Raw genomic sequence first — 22,619 nt, 5'->3', positions numbered from 1 at the left:
TTCCGAAGGTGCTGAGAATTTGGACACAAATGCAAAAAAAGTCAACGACTCGAGTAACCAATGCTCAGCTGATGTAAGAGTTCATTCTCAAGCCACCCAGATTTAAGTAGGATTGTACAAATCCAAATTCCTGATTAAAGTTATCCCACTGTAGTGGCTTTCTGTCATGTATTTAAGAAGTAGGAGCTACTTGCTTTTTCATTCCTCAACAGAATTCCAAAAAAACAGCTTCACAAGTCTTTAAATTGCCTCTTTTTTAAACTTTTGCTTTCTACAAAATTATCTGTTATGAAGAAGATGAATTTATAGATTTTTTTTTTTTCTGTACATGAAGACTTTAAGCAATCCCATATTGGTGACAAATAAATGATTTCTTACCTTTTAGCTACAAGTTGAATATCATATTAGGAAAAAAAGACATAAAATCACCTTTCAATTTCTAAAACTTTTCGTCACAAACAGAACAGTAAAGAAAAGGATATTTTCCAGGAGTTTCAATACCCACTCTGTAGTCCACATAACTTTGGTATGGATGGAAGTTGAAAATAAAAATAAGACCTGCTCTCTCAAATGCTATGACCTTATTGGCTTCATGCTTTTCACTCACATAGGCCTGGGGGGAAAAGAAAAAATCAAAACTTTAAAAATATTTAATTTCTAATTGAATTAACAAAACCAAGAAATATCTCTTTGTTTCTGTAGTTCATTTCAAGTAATACAGGTAAATATTTAAGCAACAAAGATAAAGCCATTAACATGCAAACAAAATAGTTTATCTATGAAGTTATCTATAAAAAGTTTTTGATTACTAAACTGTAGCTTACTTATTACAAGGTAACATAAAATTACAGAGATAGAAGCCTGTGAGAATTCTTGCTCAAAGGTTGGTAACAGTCTTTTCATCACACTTTCCTTTAGTAAAAAATGGACTCCTTTTGTCAAATGAAGTCTTCAGATTATTTGTTATGGGGATCTGCATCACATATACTGCTATTAATTCAGGAAATGGAACACTCAATTTTTTTGTTTGTTTTTTAGAAATCGGTACGAGAAACAGCCTTGATAGGAAACAAATAGCTGCACATACCATCTTTGTTTTATTTGTTAAAGCCATTAATAAATAGCTAGACAACAATTTAAAAAAATTATAAAGTGGATTATTATTTAAAGTGGACTAGTATAAAATAATTAAACACAGAAATGATAACATTTGATCTTGTGTTATGAAAACTGCAGAGCGATACTAGTAAAAAATGCAAATACAGAAGTAGCAGCTTTACACTAGACTCTGTTGAAAGCTTTTCCTCAGAAATGTTGAAATTATTTTTATAAAGTGGAATGTCAGAACAACTTATACTTTTCCATAGCAGTGCTTGGATTGGATTATGGACAATTTTATGGTCTGCTTTATCCAATCCACTGTTACTAAATAAAAATTGGGAAAGTAATAGGAAAAGACCTTGTTATGAAGATAAAAGGAGAATGTTTCAGGTTTCTATTATCTGTGGAAGATATTTCAGAGCCATGTTTTGACAACTTGAAATATATGGTGAGGCATTACACAGTGCATAATAAAGTACTGTTTGAAATTTCAGCATGCAAATTTGGAAATGTTGTTTCTCTACACATGCACCCAACTGGTGTCTAAAACTAATAATTTTGTATGTACAGCTTACCTGGGGAGATGCAAGCCAGCCAAATCTTTCCTCCAATTTATTCATATCTCTATCAAAGGCATTTAGGAATTTATAGCGAAGAAGATCATCCTCAGTAAGGTTAAACTGTCTTCTGGCATAGTGGTAGCTCTCATTATTCCCTATTCTGGGGAAGTCAAGCCATTCTGGATGTCCAAATTCATTACCTGCATTTAAAAATATGAAGGATACATGAAATCCCATGCTAAGAATACACTAAGCCTGCAAAAGCAAAATATATTGTATTGTATTTCCTTTCTACAAGTTTTAAATTCCAAAGTATCTGCTTCTAAATAGAAACGAGTCATTTTATTATTATGTCTCTCATCTATTAATATATCTCTCAGAACTTCTATTTGTGTTAGCAGGGTGGTTTGGCCATTAAAACTACAAGAGCAAAATATCCATGGATTCCAATGGAAGGATAAAGTGATGAATTATGAACTCCATGTTATCATGCCATGCTTAAAAATTTCCCAAAAATTGTTTTGTGTGTCTAAGTGCCACTACATCTCACTTTGGTTTTCTATAGCAGTAGCTTCATAAGCCTGCCAGTCTCACCCAGATTATACAGCCCAAAAAACTACTGAGCAGACTTTTTCTGAAGACAAAGAATAGGTTTATTTGAACTTGGATCACAGTCAAAAAGAAGGAAGAAGGTCAACATTTAGTTAAGAAAAAATTTAGCTTCTCTTATGTAGAATCTCCAAAGCAAATCTCAGCTGCCAAAGCTAAATATTCAAAGCAAGACCTCATTTAAGACTCAATATTTTGAGTGACTTTAATGTATCCAAAGTTTTCTTGCTTTATATATTGCCATTATTACAGCTTGAGACAACTCTGAATGCACTTCATAATTCTAACTCATGCTATAACCTGTTGTCCTGCAGACTCTGTCATTTTGGACTATTCATTTGACACAGGAATAAAGGGTATCAAGTGCCTTGCAAGTTAAACACTCATTTCAAAGCCCATGCCAGCTGATTCATGACAAACATTTCAGAAATTACACAACACCCACTCACAATACAGAGACAAAAACATGTACCTGGAAATAAGTATGGAAAGTAACACGATGACATTTAAGAGGTTTTCTGCTAAAACAAACAAACATGAAGGATAGTAAAAGGATCCTCACATTTACACAAATTGTCCCTCAAGTTTTGTCAATGAACTGGAGCATTGTGAGCTGATAAAGGGCAGGGATGCCAGGGGAAGGCAAGAGATTCCTGGCTGGATATCCTGCATGAGCATCTACCACCCCTCTGCTGTCCCACCCAGCCTGCATTGCCTGCAAGGCCTGGAGGACACAGGCAGCAGGGACAACTATGAACTTTGATTTGTGCAATGATTTCTGTAATTCTGTGCTTCAAGAGAACAAAGAAATGAACAGAGGACAAAAGAGAAAAGCCTCATATATATTTAGGAGAATCCTTCAGAGTGGTATCCGCTTTGTAAACGAACTGACAAGTTGTAAATTAAATTTCATATTCAAAAGCTAAACCACTACATTTCATATTCAGCTCAAAACTGGAGACAAATATAAAAGAATCAGAATCACAGCAGGACTTTCAAAATGACCTTGGAATAATGCTGGACTGAGCTCTTAAACTGTGCTAACAATACAGTTTGGGAAATGAGGAAAGATATTGCTACAAAACAGACACTGTGTCTAACCAAATTCAATATTCTCTGAAGAGCTAGACAAGGTATTACCTTCTTTCGTGATCTGCACACTATTGAAAAGATGAACTGCATGAGATAGCTCAGCTAAAGACAGCAAAAAACATCAGAAAGTCAGAGATGACACATAGCTTGAATTGATAGGCAAGGAAATCATACCTATTTGTTCAAGAAAGAAACAAAAATGGGGGAAATAAGAAATAGAAGACAGCAAATAAATTAGACTGAACTAGCCCATCATTTCCATAAATTATTTCACTGTAAGTAGAGTAGACTTCCTTCAGGTTTATCATATGTAATGACTCCCTCATCTCCACTTTCTTTGCCCATTTCCCCAACACAGTAACTAGTGTGGCTCCAATGCTGTCTGGCTGCCTTGGCTTTTTAAAAGAAACAATATAAGTGCAGCAAAATGCAAAGTGCAGTCAAAATTTCCTGACTGTTACTAATGGCTAAGATGTAAGGGAATTCAGCAAGGTGCAGCAATTTTACAAAACACTAAGACACTTTCTGCTGCCAAAAACAATGCCAAGGTCTAACTCTGCAGTACTTTGACAGTCTGTGTCTATGAGCATCTTCTGGAGAATATGCTCCTGAGCCTTTTGTACTAGCAGCTGGGCTGTAAAAGGGTCATTTGATTTCTCTTTATAGGAAGAAAAACAGTTCATAAATTGTAACAAAATTAATTCAAGTAGTTCTGGTTATGCTTTTAAGCTGTGGTATAAGGAAAAGAAAGTAATACTTAGAATGCATCTATACTTGCATTGCTTTAAGGCCATTAATCCTACAAAAACCTCCACATCTAAATGCTACTTTTTAAAAAATTGGTATCTTTTCATAGTTTAACTACATTACAAATGACAGGAGGGACTAGGAAAGGAAAGGCACAGGTAAGTGATACTTAGTTCTAGAGATAACTCTTGGTTCACCAAATGTGAACCATGATCTGCATCCTTCCCCATGCTGCACTTCTCATCTCTGACAAGAATCAGCAACATTCACTTCTATGCTTAGAGGCTCCCACAATTATCAAGAAGTGCAACTGGGGTTTCTTTTCCTCTAATTAATTTACTGTTTGATATAAAAGTCTAAACTACAGATTGATAAAAACCCAGCTGCCACAAATGATGCAAATCAAAACAATGGAACTAATGTGGGGGAGGCAGAGAACAAAGCTGAAATTAACTGAAGTTTTGATTAGAGAAACAAAACAAAGACAAATCCTTGAAGTGCAATGCATGCTAATTTTATCTAGGAATTAATTGAAATTTGTTATTACCTGCATATTGTGCACACTGGACAACTTCATTATGTACAGGATTTCAAGATCACAATTACAACAAATAAATTAACTTTCTACTGTTATAATGAAAATTTATGTCACCTTTGTTTATGAGACTAGAAATGCATTTACACCACAAAGAAGTTAGGCTGCTGTGGATTTGTTTTAAAGTTGAGTTACATAGTTTTTTGATCTTTAGACATCTTTAGAAGCAATTCTCTCTCAAAGAATAAGCCTAAGCAGAACTGAAGGGATATTTAAAAGATGGAGCAGGCAGTTTCAAGAGATGTTACTAGCAGTTATTTGCATTTTCAATTAAGTATGACACTAAATACTTTAAAAACAGTTAAAACAAGTAGTTTATCCCATACAACAAAGGCAAGAAGTTTAATTAGGTATATAAGGCTAAACAAGGTTTTAAATTATCTAAAACACTACAAAAAGATAATATTTAAAGCTGATGACCTAGAGACTGGACACAATGGGGCAAAATTCAAACAGTTCCACATTAAAGTACATCCATCAAAGTTTGTGGTGTTACACCAATTTACAGAAGCCAGATAATAAAGTCATCCAGGAGTTGTAACTGCTTTGAATTTAGCTTCACTACTTTTGTGAACATTGATGACAGTTTAACAATCTGCAGGCTATAAATTGAATCAATGTAAATCAGATAGAGACAGCACTGCAAGTATTCATATAGTCTTGAAATCCATGCAAAAATAAAATACAATGAAATTCTAAATAGACTCCTGAAACACCTGGCTTAGATGGTATGAAGGCCTTAATATGTTTTTAATCCTTTAGCATTGATATTTAGACATATTGGGTCAGAAAAGACTAACAAAATCAACTCAGACAAACAATTGTATTTTAGCTTCTGCATATAACACAGGCTAGAGGAAATCTCTAGCATGAGGTAATAGTAGTGAGGGCAGTTGGTAAAGACAGTTCTATGAAAAAATGTATATTTCTCCCATTTTCTGAAAATATCAGATATTACCTCCTCCCAAGTTATGAAAGATAAAAATCAGGATAAACTCCATATTTGTTTTGCAGCTTGGCTCTTCCATGTCTCCTAGGGGAGAAGGGAGGGAATGTTTAACATTCCCTGTATTAAAGGGTCAAAGAATGTGTCTCCTCTGGCATGACAGAGCCAAGACGAAACACAAGGATGCCTCCAATGTATCCAAGACATGGGAAAGGTTGAGTGCTTAAAATGCTTGCCCTAAATCTCACAGTACCCTCTACAGGAATAAAATTCCTGATGTTTCTCTCCCACTTCCCTTCAAGGGTTGCTCTGTCTTCATTTATTTCCTACTCATTTTTAAAGGCTGGGAGCTATTGTACCACACAATTTTATAAAACTGTCAAAACAGTTCCAGATTCTTAAAAGAGATAATATTCCAATTGTTTCAACAAAAATCCCAGCCATACTAAATGGCACAGTTCAGTTCTTGTATTTCAAACTCGGATCTCTCTTTTGCCAGATAAATTACAGAAAAAAACCCTAAACCAAATAACAAGAAATTAAGAATTCTCCTCAGAAGCACTAACTCTGCACCTCTATTAGAAAGGGCTGGATGGCTGAGATTTCTTACATAGAGGAACAACCAGGCACAGGCACAGTAAATAGGCCATAGCATAGCTTACTATGATTTACTTTATTTTTCAGCAGAAGTAGATCAGATGATGGTTGTGCCCACATGCTGGTATTTAACAACTATATTTACACAGAAAAAAACCCTATTTATCTGGAATAAATTATTCTTTCATGTACTTATATTTAGTGTTCTATCAAAGGAGTATTCAATAAAATATCACTGACAACAGCACTCAGTTCCTAAGGACAGATTAAAGTTTTCTCTTGAGTGTTTACTAAGCAGAGCAAGAGTTTTTGCAGTTCACAGTAACAGACAAGGAAAAAAAAAAAAAAGAGTATCATGAAATGTCACCTAGGTTAGAAGGAATCTTCAGAGGGTAATTACTTTATTAACCTACTCTTAGAAACTTTCAGGACTGAAAGTTTACATTTCAGCCCTCCTTTCCCAGTGCAGAATAATATATTTCTGACTTACAACTTACTCAAAGCCCTCATACAGTATTTAAAATAATGAAGCAGCAATTAATCTCTTTGTGGTGCTTTTACACAGAAACAGTTTCCATTTTGCTGTTTCCTATTAGCTGCATCCTGGTAAAAACAAGAGACTGACTTTGCTACTGTGACATTTCCACCAGGCTCTACATGAACAGGGCACAGTATACATTATTTAGTCAACTACTTCCAAGAGCTCACTAAAATATTTAAGAACAGAAATATTGCAGAGCACATTGCAAAGGTTAAAAAAAAAACCCCAAAACACACACACACAACGAAACAGACAAAAAACCTCAAAATCCAATATGAAAATACAAATCTACATTAATAAAAAAAATTTAACAAAAGATGCAGTCAGGGAAGTTTTAGCTAGATCTTTCAGTTTGGTGCACTGCCATTTATTAACTGTTCCCACAACTGACAGGTTAATGGGCTTACAAAGTGAATTTAGGACAAGGCTGAAACAGAAGAGATCCAAGAAAGGCATCAATCCATTTGCCCTGGGATAACCAACAAATAGCATTTTACTTGCTGGTGTCAGTAAGAATTTCATTGTCTAATTTAAAGACCATATAAGAAATTAAGAAAAAAAAAAAAAAAAAGTAAACAGAAGGAAAAAAAAACACATAGTGTTTTATGCATAGGAAGGTTGAAGTAAATAAAAAAATGTAAGTTCAGTATTATCCTATTCTTGTTACAGGAACAAATCTAATTACTTAAATAACAGCACAAAATGAGAAAATTTGAAATTAAAATATGGAATAAATTTTAAACAAAGTAGGAGGGGAAAAAGTAATTCTAAAATAAATGTCAGTAATCAAAACAGAAGCCCTGGTTTTCTTGAAACAGTACAAATCAGCCATCAGAGTATAATTCTGGTTGAACCTCTGAACCTCTTCTTACCTGATGTCCTCAAAGGATTACATTCCCAAGAAATTCCTAGCCTCACATACCAGTGCTTTGAGATTAAAGCTTTTTTGATGCCAGCTGCCTCCTGCCCTCCACCTGAGGCTGGTTCAACCCTGCTATGCTGAGAATGTATTTATAAACTTCCTAAAAAAATTTACTTTAGAAAAAAACCTTCTCAAGATCCTCCCAATCTCAAACATCACTGGAAACAAAGGCAGACAAGAGAACTTGGGCACTTACTAAGGGATTTTCAAAAACAGAATTATGTAATTACTTGAAGTCTTGAAAAGACACAGCTTCATATTGCTACACTACTTTGTCCTCAAAGAAATGGAAAACTCCAAACAGCTCCTGAAGTGGTACCTGGGCACTGTTTCACCTGGACAGACTCAATCTCAAGGCTGTGGCTGCCAATGTTCAGACTCCTCTGCTGCAGAAAATTTACCAATGGTATTTTTTTTAGTTCTCATAACAGTTATGCTTCAATTTAGACAAGAAAATGGAGTTACTTGTTTTCTGAATGTTGCATAAGTGATTTGTGATAGATAGAATCTGTGATTTGTTAGCAGGACTTGGCACTGTTTCTAAGCAACTTGCTACTGTAATGTCACTTTCTATGAACTTGCATATACACAGATATAAATAAACATAGTATTAAAAACAAAAAGCAATCAATTGGTGTATTTGTTTCTATGCATAATTCCACACAACATCTGAAATCTTAGATGGAATCAACACCTAACTGAAGCCATACTTTAGATATCTAGGGATATTTGCTTCAGAATTAGCTGTCCTTGCACAAAATAAAAAGAATATTCAGAAACCATAATGGAGAGTAAAATTTAGTAGCACACTCTCAAAACAAAAGTTTATATAAAGGAGTACAAATCTTGATATCAACTTATATAATTCTCATGCAGAAAATCTTGAATGTTAGCAGAGAATTTTACCACACTGAAAAGTAAAGAAATAGTAAAATTATTTTGAAATTAGCCACACATCATATGAGATAACAAACTTTTTACACTGAAATCTGTTCAGGTTCCAAATTTAGCAATTAAACACCATGGCAACATGTATCAAAGAAGTTTTTGACCAGAATTTTATCTTCCAATTAAATACTGTTCAGAAAACAAAGACTGGGAACACACAGATGTATTTTCCAATTTTTCAGTTATTATGGATTTTGACAGCACCATTCCAGCATAATGTATGTTGTGCTTGGTCAGTAATCCCAAACCCATCATTAAGGAGAAAGGCAAATATTGTGATCCAGAACTGTATATTAGCAATGTCTCACATTACAAAACTGTCTCCCAAAATAAGAATAGCTGCAAGCGTTTTAAAGTTAGGTTATTCTTACAGATGTCCTTAAATAATTTATTTCAAGAAACAGACTTGTTTTAGTGAGCTGATAAAAAAAGCATAGCCCTGGCCTTCCTACTGTTCAGCAGGGCATTTTCTTTCTACAATTACTTCAATTTCACTACTTAGCAGGAAGACATTCAAATATCTATTGTACTTTTACCTCACAGTAAAAGAATGTAAGATGCTAAATAATCATGAACTGAGAATTCAAGGTCATACCATGTTAAGGTTTTGAGGTTTTTTATTTGCAGTTTGGTTTTGTGTGGGATTTTTGGTGTTGGTTTGGGTTTCTTTATACAACAGACGAAAATAAATGCCAAAGACTGACACTGGAAAAGATTGGCCAACTACTCCTTTGGCTTCAGGGCTACTGCTGAGGGATGAATGAAATATGAGCCATCTGTAAAACTCAAATATGCTGCAGAAAATATAAAAGCAAAATTCACATTTCGAGAGTCACTTTGTTAATAGTTTAAAATAGTCCTGAGAGAAGATGTATCAGCTAAATAATCTTTTCTATAGTCATTGAAGTAAATGTTGTAAGGAGATTCACAAGAAAAATTGAATGTGTAGAGAAAGAACTCTGAGTGTGGGGAAACAAGTAAAACCAATCTTCTTACACTGTTACTTTCAAATGCTCATACAAAACCCTTTTGTGAAATTAATACACAGCATAAGCAGTAGGAATAAACCTGAATAAGATATTTTCTTGGGCAAGAGTGATGATAGCTACATCTAGCAGCCAATACAAATGATGGTTTGGTGTTTTCTAGCTCTATTTAAAGACATACCAAAACCACAAACTCCCATATGGGGGCCCCCATGGGACTGTTCAAGTAAACATATAACAGGAGTTGAGACAAATTAAAGCAGGATGGTTAGAGAAGAATGACATCACCTGGAGTAAAATGTAACTGACTATTTAAGCTAGGGAATAAAACCTCCTTGTGAAAATGTGAATATTTTGAGCAACCTGAGGAGAAAAGAGGAAGCCTCAAGAGCTACAAATTCTCATTAGGCCTATGCTAAATTAAACAGTACATTTACATTATGATTCATTTGCTTTTTTCTTACTAGTAAATTAATAGATTAATCAAGTACCATAACCAGTTTAAACCCTATCAAATGGAAATAACTTCCTGATTTTTCTTCTCACGATAATTTGACTCTTTATCTGGGAAGAAAACTAGCATTAAAACACACTGATATTAAAAAAACAAAACCCAAACCTGCTGCTTTGCTGTGTGATTCAAAAGCAGTATCCTCAGTGGATGGTAAATATTTATGCTGGTATAAACATAATTTATGTGTATGTCAGAAGAACATCCCACATCAACTTATTGACTTTTTTCATTTTTGCATTGTTTTAGAGTCTTTTGCTCCCTGCCTTCAACTTGCTTATTGTCAGCTTCACAGTTTGGGGTTTTTTTTGTTTGTTTGTTTTTTATTTTGTTTTGTGGGGATTTTTTTTTAAGCTACTCTGACATAAAAAATGAAAGATGATAAGTAGTTTATGTAAGACTCTAAGCAGACACTTGACAGCTATTTTTCTAAGTCATGTTTATTTGTTTTAGCACACTTCAAAAATCCCAGCATAATATTCTCATGGCAACAGCATAATCTGTTGGTAGATCTCTGCTCATTAGAGCCAATCATAACAAGGATGTCTAAGGCAAGATTACTTGTATTGTTGATGTTTGGGTTTTTTGTTTGTTTTTTGTGGATCAGGTATTGAAATTTTCAAGTTTGGGGTTTCTTTTTCAGAAAGAACATTTAAAGATCAGGAGTCAGGGTCTCTGGTCATGCTACAAAAACAGCAGATTTTAAGAAAATTTGCCTGATAATCAACTAAACTACTTATGGCTATTAGTATGTATTCTAAAGTCAACTGTTCCTGAACAGAAAATGCATGATTTAAATTGAAATGCTTTGTCTGTAAATGAGATCCACTGAAGGTGCACAGGAGAGGTGCATTGAGAGAAACCTCTGATGATGTAATTCTGTTCAAGGCAGAAATTGCCCTGGTCTTCTCTCTCCCTCTTACTAGACTAGGGATCAAACCTCATACAGCTTTCAAAGAGGTATTCTGTACTTTTTGCAATCTACCAGACTGCACCTGAAGAATGTTAAAAATCAGAAGTAATTTAGAATCACTGAGATGTGCTGCTTCCACAAAAATACTTAGTCATGGAATGCTCACTGCATCAGATTTTAAAAAATAGCAAAGATTTGCAACTGCTTCACATAGATATTATGCATGCACATCTTATATGCAAGGAAGTGCCACAAAATTTGTTTTTTGAGCATCTTAAACTGGATCCTCGAGTCATCTTTAGTCACACCTCAGAGTATAAGAACAAAAAAGGAGAATTAAAATATCATAGCAATATATTGCTTGTATATGATTAAAATTCTATTATAACTGTTTACAACACCAGAAAAATATAAAGAAAGACTGTAATTAAGAACCAGCCTCTGAAGAACATCACCTTCTAATACTAATCTATGATTAATTATACCAAATAATTGCTGGTCTTTCAGTATGAGTGGGCATGTGGAGACTGCAACTATAGTGCAGGCTGGGGCAGAAGATTTCAATTATCTTGATGGCCAAATGGGCTGGATTCACAATGCAAAGATAGTCTTGACTCACCTGTATATTAGCTAGTGTCAGCAAATCTGAGAAGCAGGAAAAAGGGGGGAAAAAAGGAAAAGAAAATAAAGGATAAAAATAGATAGGCAATCGTTTTGAAAGTTGAGGCAAAAACATTACTCAGATAAAGTGACTTTAAGGAACTGGTACTGATGGCACCTTTGCTGCAAGCAGCAGGTGAATTATAAAATAGCCACCAAAATCTATAGGAATTGAACACAGTTATCAAGGAAGATGTTCATCTTGTTTTGCTGGGAGTATTTTGTTGTTGTTTTTGTTATATAAGGAGACAGAAAAAATAAATCTCATTATATTAAGAGAACAGTAATTTGTTGAAATTTAAAATATAATACAGAAAGAAACTAGACTGTAACTAAATGTTACCACAGCCTTCCAAAAAGCAGTTGTGGCCAAAAAAGCCCTTTCTGCATGTTTAGTTTCTCCTTCATGTTCTCTTTCCCTTCTGAAGAGGACATGCCTTGAAAATCAGCTTTAAGAGACATCAGAAGAGCCACAATATGCCCTGACTCAAGTGCCATGATTCCACTCTTCTTCCTTCAGGTAATCATTCTCACCACAGCCAGAAAGACTAGAGAAAAGATTATGGACATTTGCTCCCTAATAACAGGTCATTTGAAAAAGAGATTTTAAGAGGCACTCAGAGTATCATCAGGCAGAGCTTCTGCCACCTTTTTAATGTGGTCTCCCAGTTTTCAGGGTTTAGTACAGAAAACTTTTCAAATAGCTGGGAAATCCAAAACCCACTAACACAGTCCATTTCCTGATGATGGGCACAAATGTCTTCATAGATAAGAAAGCCAACTTTTGTCCAGAGTAATTCCCATGGGAAGGAAGGTATCTTGGTCATCTGTCTCCACACAAGTTTTTTTCCAAATAAATTTGTTCAGAAAGGTTAAGAAACAAGTAAGTAGTTGTAAAAGAATGGTCTAGAACTGTGAACCTTTGAGATTCAAAGAAGAGGTTCACCATGAGCCATCCCCTCTGTTCATCTCATGCCTCTCTATTTTCAGAGGACAGCTAACCCATTTGGCTTTGAAACTCAACAAATTTGCTATACACACAGAGGCAAAGATGACAGTATTCATTTAATGCTCAAAACATATTTAAATTAGCACCAAGACCTGAATCAGCTGAAGGCATAACAAAGCTGTGAGCCTTTCAAGACATAACTAGCTGATAATTTTAGATTTTTCTTGTGACACCAAGTTAACAGAGAGAAAACAAATTTATACTGAAAAATGACAATCAGAGCAGAAATTATTCCCAGATTACATTATAGCTGCTATATCATAATAAAATTTTAATTTGTTATTCAATCTTGAAATAAATACCTCTGAACTAGTGTAAAAATAATAAAAGCAATCTCATTTAGTTAGTCACCTCAAACTTTTTCCTTGATCAACTTTTTCCTGAAAACCTATGTTCATATGAATTGCTCCTTTCCCTACCCCAAAGTTTCACATAACTGCTGGAATTAATTATGTATGCATTCATAGATTTTTTAAAAAATATTATTTCAAAAACAGTGTGTTTCAATTCACTGAAATATTAATGCATTTAAAGTACTACACTTCAAGCTGTCATTGCACTGTACACAAAGAAGAGATACAGCTTTTTTAGGTGCCAAGATGAAGATATACTGCACATAATGCTTTTTGGGCCTGTAAGACAAAACTTCTTTGTCAAGGGAAAAAGTAAACTTTGATCTCAGAAAAAAACCCCAAACCTGCTTCCATGTGTGAAAAGGGTTGTTACAACTGTTTGAGGAAAGCCAAATATGTACAAACACTAAGATGATTTCTCCTCTTCCCCTCCAGCAATGCTGCATGGAAATTTGAAATGACAAAAGCAAAACACAAAACACAGACAAGAAACCATTAGAGATTACTAGCACAAAAACATTTTGAATTGGACATATGAAATTTCTCAGTAATGATTTTTCATTCTTTTGTGGGCTTTTTCTCTCAAAAAAATAATCTTGCTCAAATGATAAATGCTTTACATGGATCATCTATTAAAAAAGGGGGAGAAGAATCTTCTGAAACAAGTAAAATTACACCTTTATCTGCAAAAAATAATATTTGCCAATGTCATTACTCGTTTTGTTTCATTGCATTCCTTTACACAGCCACGTTATGGTGGTAACTTATTTCAATATTTGTTTTCTTATTTAGTTCTTAATGGGAACATTTTATTGTCAGAAAACAAAATATCCTTTGAAAACCTGATATTTCATGGTAACATCTGGAGAGAAGAAAAGAGACAGGGCCCTAACAGGAGCCTGGTAAAAACTTCTCATCCCAGCCTCAAATTATCTCAGACATGGATCACATCATCCCTTTATGAACTGGGAAATAAAAAAAAACACAAGTCAAAAACTTATTGAGAGAATATGACGTGTATACAGCACCTTTATTAAGACAAATTTTATAAATTTCTACAAGCCTCTTCCTGTATTTCAGTTTCCAAAGGTAAGTAATGGATTTAGTTCTGTAATCTTATGTGAAGTGTACAAAACAAGAAATAGCTTTCCATGTAGGAAATAAACTAAAACCACAGTCTTTGCTGCTTACAAACATAAAAGCAACTAGCAAATACAAAAAGGGACTTTGACAATTTCTCTGAAAACTTCAATTATGTCTAGGCTGAATTCCACAAAATGAAAACTATTTTAAATGAAGATACTCCCTGCTTCATATTTAATTAGGACACATCTTTCCAAGCTGTAAGTAGCAAAGTAGAATATTAATAATTAGCTTACTATATTTTTAAGACTAGTCACAGAACGGTAACAAGTCTAGTGCAATATTGATTTTTTTTCTTTCTGTTTCCTTTTTGCCCTTCTCTCCTAACAGAACAATAAATTTCACTTATTGAGAAAATCTGCACAAATAAGGCAAGTTTTCTTTACATCTATTGAAATTAACATGCCAATATTTTGGCATGCTTATCAGCCTGTGGGCTTTGAATAGTCACAGAATCATTATGCAAATAGAATCATAGAATCACTGTCTGCAAAGTCCACCACTAAACCACATTCCCAAGAGCCACATGTGATAAACACTTCCAGGGATGGTGACTCCACCACTTCCCTGTGCAGCCTGTTACAGCATCTGACCACTCTTTCAGTAAAGAAATTTCTTAATACTCAATCTAAATTTTCACTGGCATAACTTGACAGCATTTCTTCTTATCCTATCACTTGTTATCTGGCAGAAGAGACCAACCCTTACCTGGCTACAACCTCCTCTCAGGTGGTTATAGAGAGTGATAAGGTCACTTCTGAGCCTCCTTTTCCCCAGGCTAAACAAAATGTATTGAAAAATAAAGAATTTTGAAGAACTAGCTATTCACATATTCAAGAAGAAATACATAAAAGCTGTTTAAGTACAGCTAAAAATTAGGGAGGAAAAAAGCATAGTAACACAAGTCAAGACTTATGGATAACAGAATATACATTCACATAGTATTTTGGTATCTATATATAACTAGCACTTGGACTGTGTTAGCTTAGATGAAAGAAAAATGTGAGTTATGGAAGTCCACCCATATTCAGACTTCTGCACTTTTCCCTTCAAGCAATATTATGCACAATTCATGACTTGCTGAAAATGGTGGCAGCCACTAGGAACTACAATAAATAACAAATCATGAAAATAAACAAACAACAGCTCAGCTTGAACCAAATTTTCTGTTTGCTTTTTAGGAGCTCAAGATAAATGGTGGAAAAGCATGCTGCCAATCCAACAGTGCATGTTAACACAGGTTAATGTTTTCCATTAGATATCTTTTTTTCCTCCATTAATACTTTGAAATAAGACCATACACTTCTCCATTATTAAGATAAAGGTTGTGAGCTTAAGCTGCACAAAGAATTGACCTATAATACAATCAGCCAGATGATCCAGGCTTTCCTGCAGTATTTTGTATTAACAGTTAGCAGGATTGAAAAAAATAAATATGAGAGGCTTCAGGGAGCTGTTTCACAGTCTACAGATTGACTCTTAAATCAAGAGTGAGTGGATTACTGGATTGCTTTTAAATAATCTCTGTAGAAATGCCACTTGAGAAGATATTCTGTGAAAATACTTTGCTTGCAGGACTTGCTCTGAATTTCACAAAAAGATGTGAATACTTATCCCAGCTGAGTATAAGTTCTAAGCCTCTGGCTGTAAAAAGACTTCACTAGTACTTTTGGCTTTGTGAATCATCCTGTTCTCCTTGAGACATTGATCACTTGTCCTCTTACTCATCCTGCCCTGCACTTCTATGTAGTACATTAAGACAGAAGTAGTGGTTTATATTCAACAAGGCATCCCAACTCAAAAAGTATCTGTACTATTTGGAAAAGACAACAAATCTAACAAAAACCCCAAAACAATCCCCCTTAAAAACTATTACTCCACTATAAATTCCACTGGTCTTTACATCAGACAGTAGTAAGAAATTTTTTTGCAGTGTCAGTGGTGAGACAATGAAGAAGTTGCCCAGAGAAGTTGTGGATGCTCCATCCCTTGAATTGTCCAAGGCCAGGTTGGATGGGGCTCTGACCAAACTGTTTTAGAACCTGAACATCCTAAAATTCTACAGAATTTCAAATTGAAAAGATCTCAAAAGACACCTGAGAAAGAATATATCAACATTTATAAAAGATGTTCTCATCCTATTAATATGCTTTGCTCTGAAGTTCTTAGGAAAAATAGAAAATACCTTGTCTCTTGAAAATCAATGCAAATTTAAATACAATGTTGTTCAAATTCTTATTCTAGAAAATTCCTCTGTGTGTGTTGGATTGATGGCCTTGAAAAATTAGGACAAAGATAAAAACATCTTGTGAAAATAAGCTCTTGAACCCATAAAGATGTGGTTTTTTGTTTTTTTTTTTAAATTCTAATATCATCACAAAGTATAAGCTGCATTGATCTGGGGAACTAATGACACTACTGAGATGAATTCATTTCAAATTACAACTGCTTTACAATCCAAACTGGAATACATGCCCAAGACTATTCAGACTTTACAAATACAAAACATCACCCATGCAGTCATGTCTCAAACCAACAATTCCTTACTGAGTAACACAGGGGGTTTAAATCTATGTGGCTCTGCATTGCCTAGAGAAACCAGCCTGAGAAAGAGCAATGTGTCACCAAAGGCAGCCTTGTGATGAACAGACCCCTCTGCAAGCTCCCACACCAGCTCACCAGAGCCTGATGTTGCTAAATTACTTAATTTGGACCACCTTTCTCTACCTCTTTAAAAGCCAACCTACAAAGTACAATCTGGAAGAAATGCTTTGCTCTTTGGTAGATGTCTTTAGAGAAAATAGTTTTCTCTCAGCCCTTTCCACACTAGTGAGTACAGACAGAATGTAAAAAGTAAAACACAGCTGAGTGTGGTTTCAGAAAGAAGCAACTTAAGTACTGATAAATTATCAGCATCAAAATTGCATGTAGCACAGTGAGCAGTAGGGATAAAAGACAAAAGCTTTAACATCCACATCATATTTACCCCTGCCTGAATGGGCATGTTTCTCTTTTTTCCTGCTCTTAGAACATAAAGTTCCTGCACAGATTTAGTTTTTATCAGGCAGACCACCTCTGCAGACACCTGGCATCAAGGAAATGAGTGACCTCCTGCTGCAAACATTTCATTAGTGACACTGATCAACTCAAGAATGGTGAATCTTTACTTTGTTCACCAGTTCTGTGACATGGCAGAGGCCAAGCTCTGAGTGAAAATTCTTATTACATGAACTTATTGAAGAAGGTACAACAAAGATAGCCCCTCCCACCCCTCCCCAAAGTCTACTGCCTCAAAAAGGTAAATTATAATGGAGATCTGAATACTGAGCTTCATTTTTATTTATAGATCAACTCAATTTTTACTTGAAAATCTGAAAATATTTTTCATTTCCTTTCAGTTTTGCATTGTGTCTTTTAACCAGGGACACACAACAGGAGAAGCAGAAGTCTGAGCACAATCATCTCAAGAAGGCATTTTACACACCTTACAATGTAAAGGCTCTTTTGAAGCACTAAAGATTATTAAATTCTTCATAGATTGAAACAAGCTTTTTAAATTTTTAAAGCTTTTGAAATTTTTAAAGCCACTGTAATATGTAAGTTTAAAGCACTTCAAATTTATATAAACAGAAGATATTCAAAGCATTTTGTTTGAACCAAAGTTAACCAGAGCAAAGGAAGTGTAAGATGGCTTTTAATTGCTTAAACAATGAATCACACACAAAGAAATGTTTACACACATATAGATAAATCTGCATATGCAGATATAAAAAAATTTATATATATTATCAATTTTTAAAAAATTTAGCATAGTTTCATACTAGCAGGCAAAAATATTCTGTCTCTTACACAAATCTTAATTTTGGACAATGCTTAATCTAAAAAAAATTTAATGTACAAACTGTCTGTTTATATGCACAAATTCCAAGAAACTTAAGACGTATTTTTAAGACAGAGCTTTTACTACAGTGCTTACATTCTGAATTAAGGAAGCAATAAAATCTTAAAGTGAGGAAAATCTGTTGATTTTAAACTTATTTGAACTCAAAGTCAAAAGAATGCAAAAAAAAAAAAAAAATTTAGTCTTTGAATCTATCTTTAATTACTTTTTTCCAAAAATGACAATTAAGTAAAACTAATCAATGTCATGTGTAAATAGTTTAATCATAATTTATTGTAAAGAAATTCTGAATCTTAACAAGCAACAACTATGACAGGGAGAATTACAGCCATGTCCTATAGAGTCAGAAATCTAGTTGTGAATAAAGCTTTTCATAATGATATGAGTTTGTCATAATTTCTATAATATATTACATTTTTGAACAACTGAAAAGAGAAATTCCTCTATAAAGCTATGCTGAAAGTTACAGCACATAGTACAGTTATAATATATAGTGTAGAGTTATATAAAATTGTAATATATAGAGGCCTATTTCTGTGTTCTTCAAAACAACAACAAATAAAGCAACAAAAAGAAGCCAAAAATGAAGGCTGTCATACAAACAGAAACAGAACTTTTATAACTAACAACTTAGAGATTTATTTTACAGCTTCATTCATCATTCTTTAGCAAACCCTCACATCACATTACCTTAGCAGACAAGGCTGCATGCACTCACACATTGACAGTGGAGATGTCAGAAGTCTGAACTGTACAAATCATACAATATGCAAGACAACAGATGGAGCCCTAGGAACAAAGCCTGAGACACTAGAAAAAGTTTCAACAACAGTATCCCATGGTTAAATTATGCTATTAAGTATAATGATAAATAAAACAAATAACATTTTAAAAATAATAGTCCCATCCTTAAAAAAAAAACAAAAAACCAAGAACACTTTGTAACTGATGTACAATGTCAATGTCTTGATAAATCAGAAATCTTCTCCATTAGCAATGCAGCCATAGCCAATACCCAGCAGATGTGGGTAAAAACAGGAAATATCAACATTACTCTGGGAAAAACAAAGTGCCACTCGTGCACTCGATGAAAACTATTCCCTCTACAATCCTGGAAAATCCTACCTGGATTTCACCCAATGATCACAGCTGCAGCAACTGCTGGTTCTCAAACAGTTCTGAGGATGCTGCTGACTGTGAAGGTTTTTGTTCCAAGGTTTTTGTTCCAAGGTTTCTGCCTTGAAAGATCATATGTGGACATGGATGCACCACCACATATAGTTTGCTGCCATCAACAGTTTTATTTATATATTTAAAGAACATACACAAAGGCATAGTGCCTTATTCCCTACACTTTCAAGGAGGATGTACAATCAACCCACACAACAGATTGCTAATATTTGGACATACTTAATTTGTGGAGAGGTGGGATAAGAAGGTCTGTGTGTGATTTAGTTTTGAATTATGAGACAGTCTCTCTTTGTTTGTCTCCCAGACACTCTAATGTGTTTTGAGCAAGTGTAGAAATGAAGCTTGCTTCAATCAACTAAATTAATAAACACAAACAGTTTGTACCTCTAGACCTTGCAGAAGAGACTGTCAAAGTGATTTATGAATACTAATATATAAATTTGGATTCTTCCCACTGTCACTGCCAAGTTGTGAGTGGGGCTGCATATGGGATATTATGCAACAAACTTGTAGGTGTCTATCACTAAGTCTCTCAGAAACTGTAGGTGAGATTTCAGATTACACCCTTCTTTTCTACTTTAAAGTGAACATAATTGTCTTCTGTCAGGCTGCCATGGAATTAAAGCACCTGTTGGAACTGGCAGCACATTTTCTATCCATCTTAGGCAATCATATTAAGAAGCATGACTTCAAACTACCTCTCCTAAAACTGCAATCTGTACCAAGTGAGCACTCCAAGGCTGCTTATCCAGAGGAGTTGAATGAAATGAGGGACTTTGAAGAGCATATGCTCTCCCAAGGCCACTCTTTAGATGTTGGTCAAAAAAGTCACACTGTAACCAGTGCACAGATGTAAGAAGTATAAGACAATGAACAGAAAAAAGTGTAAAAATGCAGCATGCCAAAGAGAATAAAACTGTGTTTAGTTTAAGCTAGATATCCTTGTTCTTGATACAATTCCTTTTTCATCTAGAATAGGCAGCAATAAAAATAGTTCAGATTTTGTTCAAAGTAACATTCTATTTATATTGTCTGTTATGCTGCATCATTTTATTTCAGGTTTTTTTATTAATATTATTAAAGAAAATGGCACACGCCTTTCTCACACTGATATTGGTGCTACTGATACAGGTTTTGTACCATTTATTTTCTTGTTTGCCAATATTTTTTCAAGGGCCTGCTGTTATAAAATTACTTAGTGTAGAAGTAAATAAAGAAAAGAAAAAAAACCCCAAGTTTCTCTCTCTAAAATACTCAGAGGAATAGATGATACATAGCATTTTACTTTTAAGGGCAAAGAAAAACAAGATCTTACCATGAGAAACTCTTTTGGTGCATGCAAAAAACCCTTAAAACTAGAGAAGGTGGATAAAACTGCTGTGTAAATTATCTAACAAGTGAGAAAGAGGAAACTTAACAGAAAAATTCGATTATCATGAAACAGGCAAATTTCAACCCAAACATAACATCAGTCAATGCCCATGATTGCAAAATATGGTCTAGTTACTCCAAATAACTTCCTAACTTCCTACAGTCTCAAAAGTTGTTTTTCAGGGAGTCAAACTTGGTCTCTGGAGTCTTAATCAAGACTTGTTTTACTAGGGAAGAGTCATGAAAAATAGTGCTAGAGGTTCATATAGGAACTAAACTCCATTTAAATCAATAGATTTGAGTTTAAGCCAATTTCAAAAAAAAAAAAAAAAAAAAAAAAAAAAAAAAAAAAAAAAAAAAAAGAGCCAAGGAAATTATTGTTAGCAAGATGAAAAGCAAGACCCAACAGTGACATAAAACAGTAAGTGCTTCTGCTATGAAGGTTTTCAAGGACCCAAAATTATATTTAAGGCCCTTTGGGTATGCATATTTGGGGCACTAAAACAACTACCCTTGCTTGTCTAAATCTAGACACACAGATGTATCTTGCAAGATAAGGAGAGACCATGGAAACAAGTCCACTGAAGAACTGGCACAGCTTTTTTACATGTCCTGTTTCCCTAAGTGCAGGGCACATGCAATGAACAAGAAAATGCAAAAGGAACATTTAAAGAATGACAATTACCATTGTCTACAGCTTGTCTTCAGGGACAGAATATAAAATAAAGCAAAAAGAAAATTCAAGGATATAGAGACAGAACAATTTTGTAGTGGTGGTTCAAGTATTATTTTCAGGAAACGTGTGTGAGTGTTTATACTGAAGTTGCACTTTGCTGGGTAACAACAGTGGTTGCTTTATTTTCAAGCTGAGATCCGACGATTCCTGTAATACTCTAGTAACCTTAAAATAACTTCTATTAGTCCTTGTTTAGTGTTGAGGATTTCTGCCCAGTCTGGAGATCTTTTGTTATTTTGTACAGGACTAAAATTGATAATTAAGAATTTTAGTCAGATAAAGTCTTTTATTTTGGATTTGTTTTCAAATCCTGATATTAGCTAGGGCAGAGATCTATTATCTAAATAATTTTGCAAATAATTTTCTGGTTTTAAGCTAATTAGATGGGTATGGTATTTCAATATGCATATAACTACAAACAAAAATACTTGAGTAGGAAGAGAGTTTTTTTCTTATTAGAACTAAATAGACTACTTTCACTATTGAAAATATATACATTATAACTGCTTGAGCCTATAAATGTCATTAAAGTTCAGACATTCAAATGTGCACTGTCTATGTCAAGGCCTCCATAGAAAATTAATGAAGAAAGAAACCCCTTAAGAAGCACATGTGGTCCTAACTAAAGCATTGTACAGAAGAACTTGAAATTTTTGTGACTTCCAAAAATTCTTTGAGAACTTCTGACTTGTAACCTGCCTGTCTCAGTATTAAAATCTGTCTAAAACAGGAGGTGGATTGCACAATCTGCAGCTATATTGGGATTGTTACTCTCTACCAGTTCTAAAAGAAGAGAATTTAGACACAGAAAAAGTTTTAAAACAATTGCTACTATTTACTATCACTTAAAAAAAAAAAAAAACTGGCCTTCCAGAGAGTGCATTCACTGCTGCAGGACATTTATCATTGTTATTCTCAATTTCAGCCAAGCATATGGAGTTTTTTCCCTTCCTAGGTTAAATCTTCCATGCCAGATGCACACATGAAGCCCAAGAGATCATCTGAAAAGCTGCACATAAAACCAAAACACAGACTGGAGGAAAGAATACTCCCAAAGGTTTTGGTTACAAGGGAATCAATTTACTGAAATGACAGAACTTTCCTATTCACATTTAAGTTTGCATACAACACTCATTGCCAATACTGGGATATAAGCAAGCAGGAAGAAACATAAAAGCCTCCAGTGA

General features: G+C 34.4%; 1 protein-coding gene across 4 annotated transcripts in view; it reads right to left on the bottom strand.

The window, feature by feature from the left end:
• The window catches only part of GBE1 (1,4-alpha-glucan branching enzyme 1), a 137,088-nt gene that overhangs the window by 16,984 nt on the left and 97,485 nt on the right, over window positions 1-22,619 (bottom strand). For all 4 annotated transcript variants that reach the window (XM_079314380.1, XM_079314381.1, XM_079314383.1 and 1 more), the window contains exons 13-14: window positions 1,677-1,861; window positions 485-613 (exon numbers count right to left, since the gene is read on the bottom strand). In XM_079314380.1, the coding sequence (XP_079170506.1) occupies window positions 485-613; window positions 1,677-1,861 (314 nt within the window). The remainder of the gene's footprint in view (window positions 1-484; window positions 614-1,676; window positions 1,862-22,619) is intronic.

This window comes from Erithacus rubecula (assembly GCF_903797595.1).
Source record: "Erithacus rubecula genome assembly, chromosome: 1".
Lineage (NCBI taxonomy): Eukaryota > Metazoa > Chordata > Aves > Passeriformes > Muscicapidae > Erithacus > Erithacus rubecula.
This window is presented reverse-complemented; position numbering and strand designations above follow the sequence as displayed.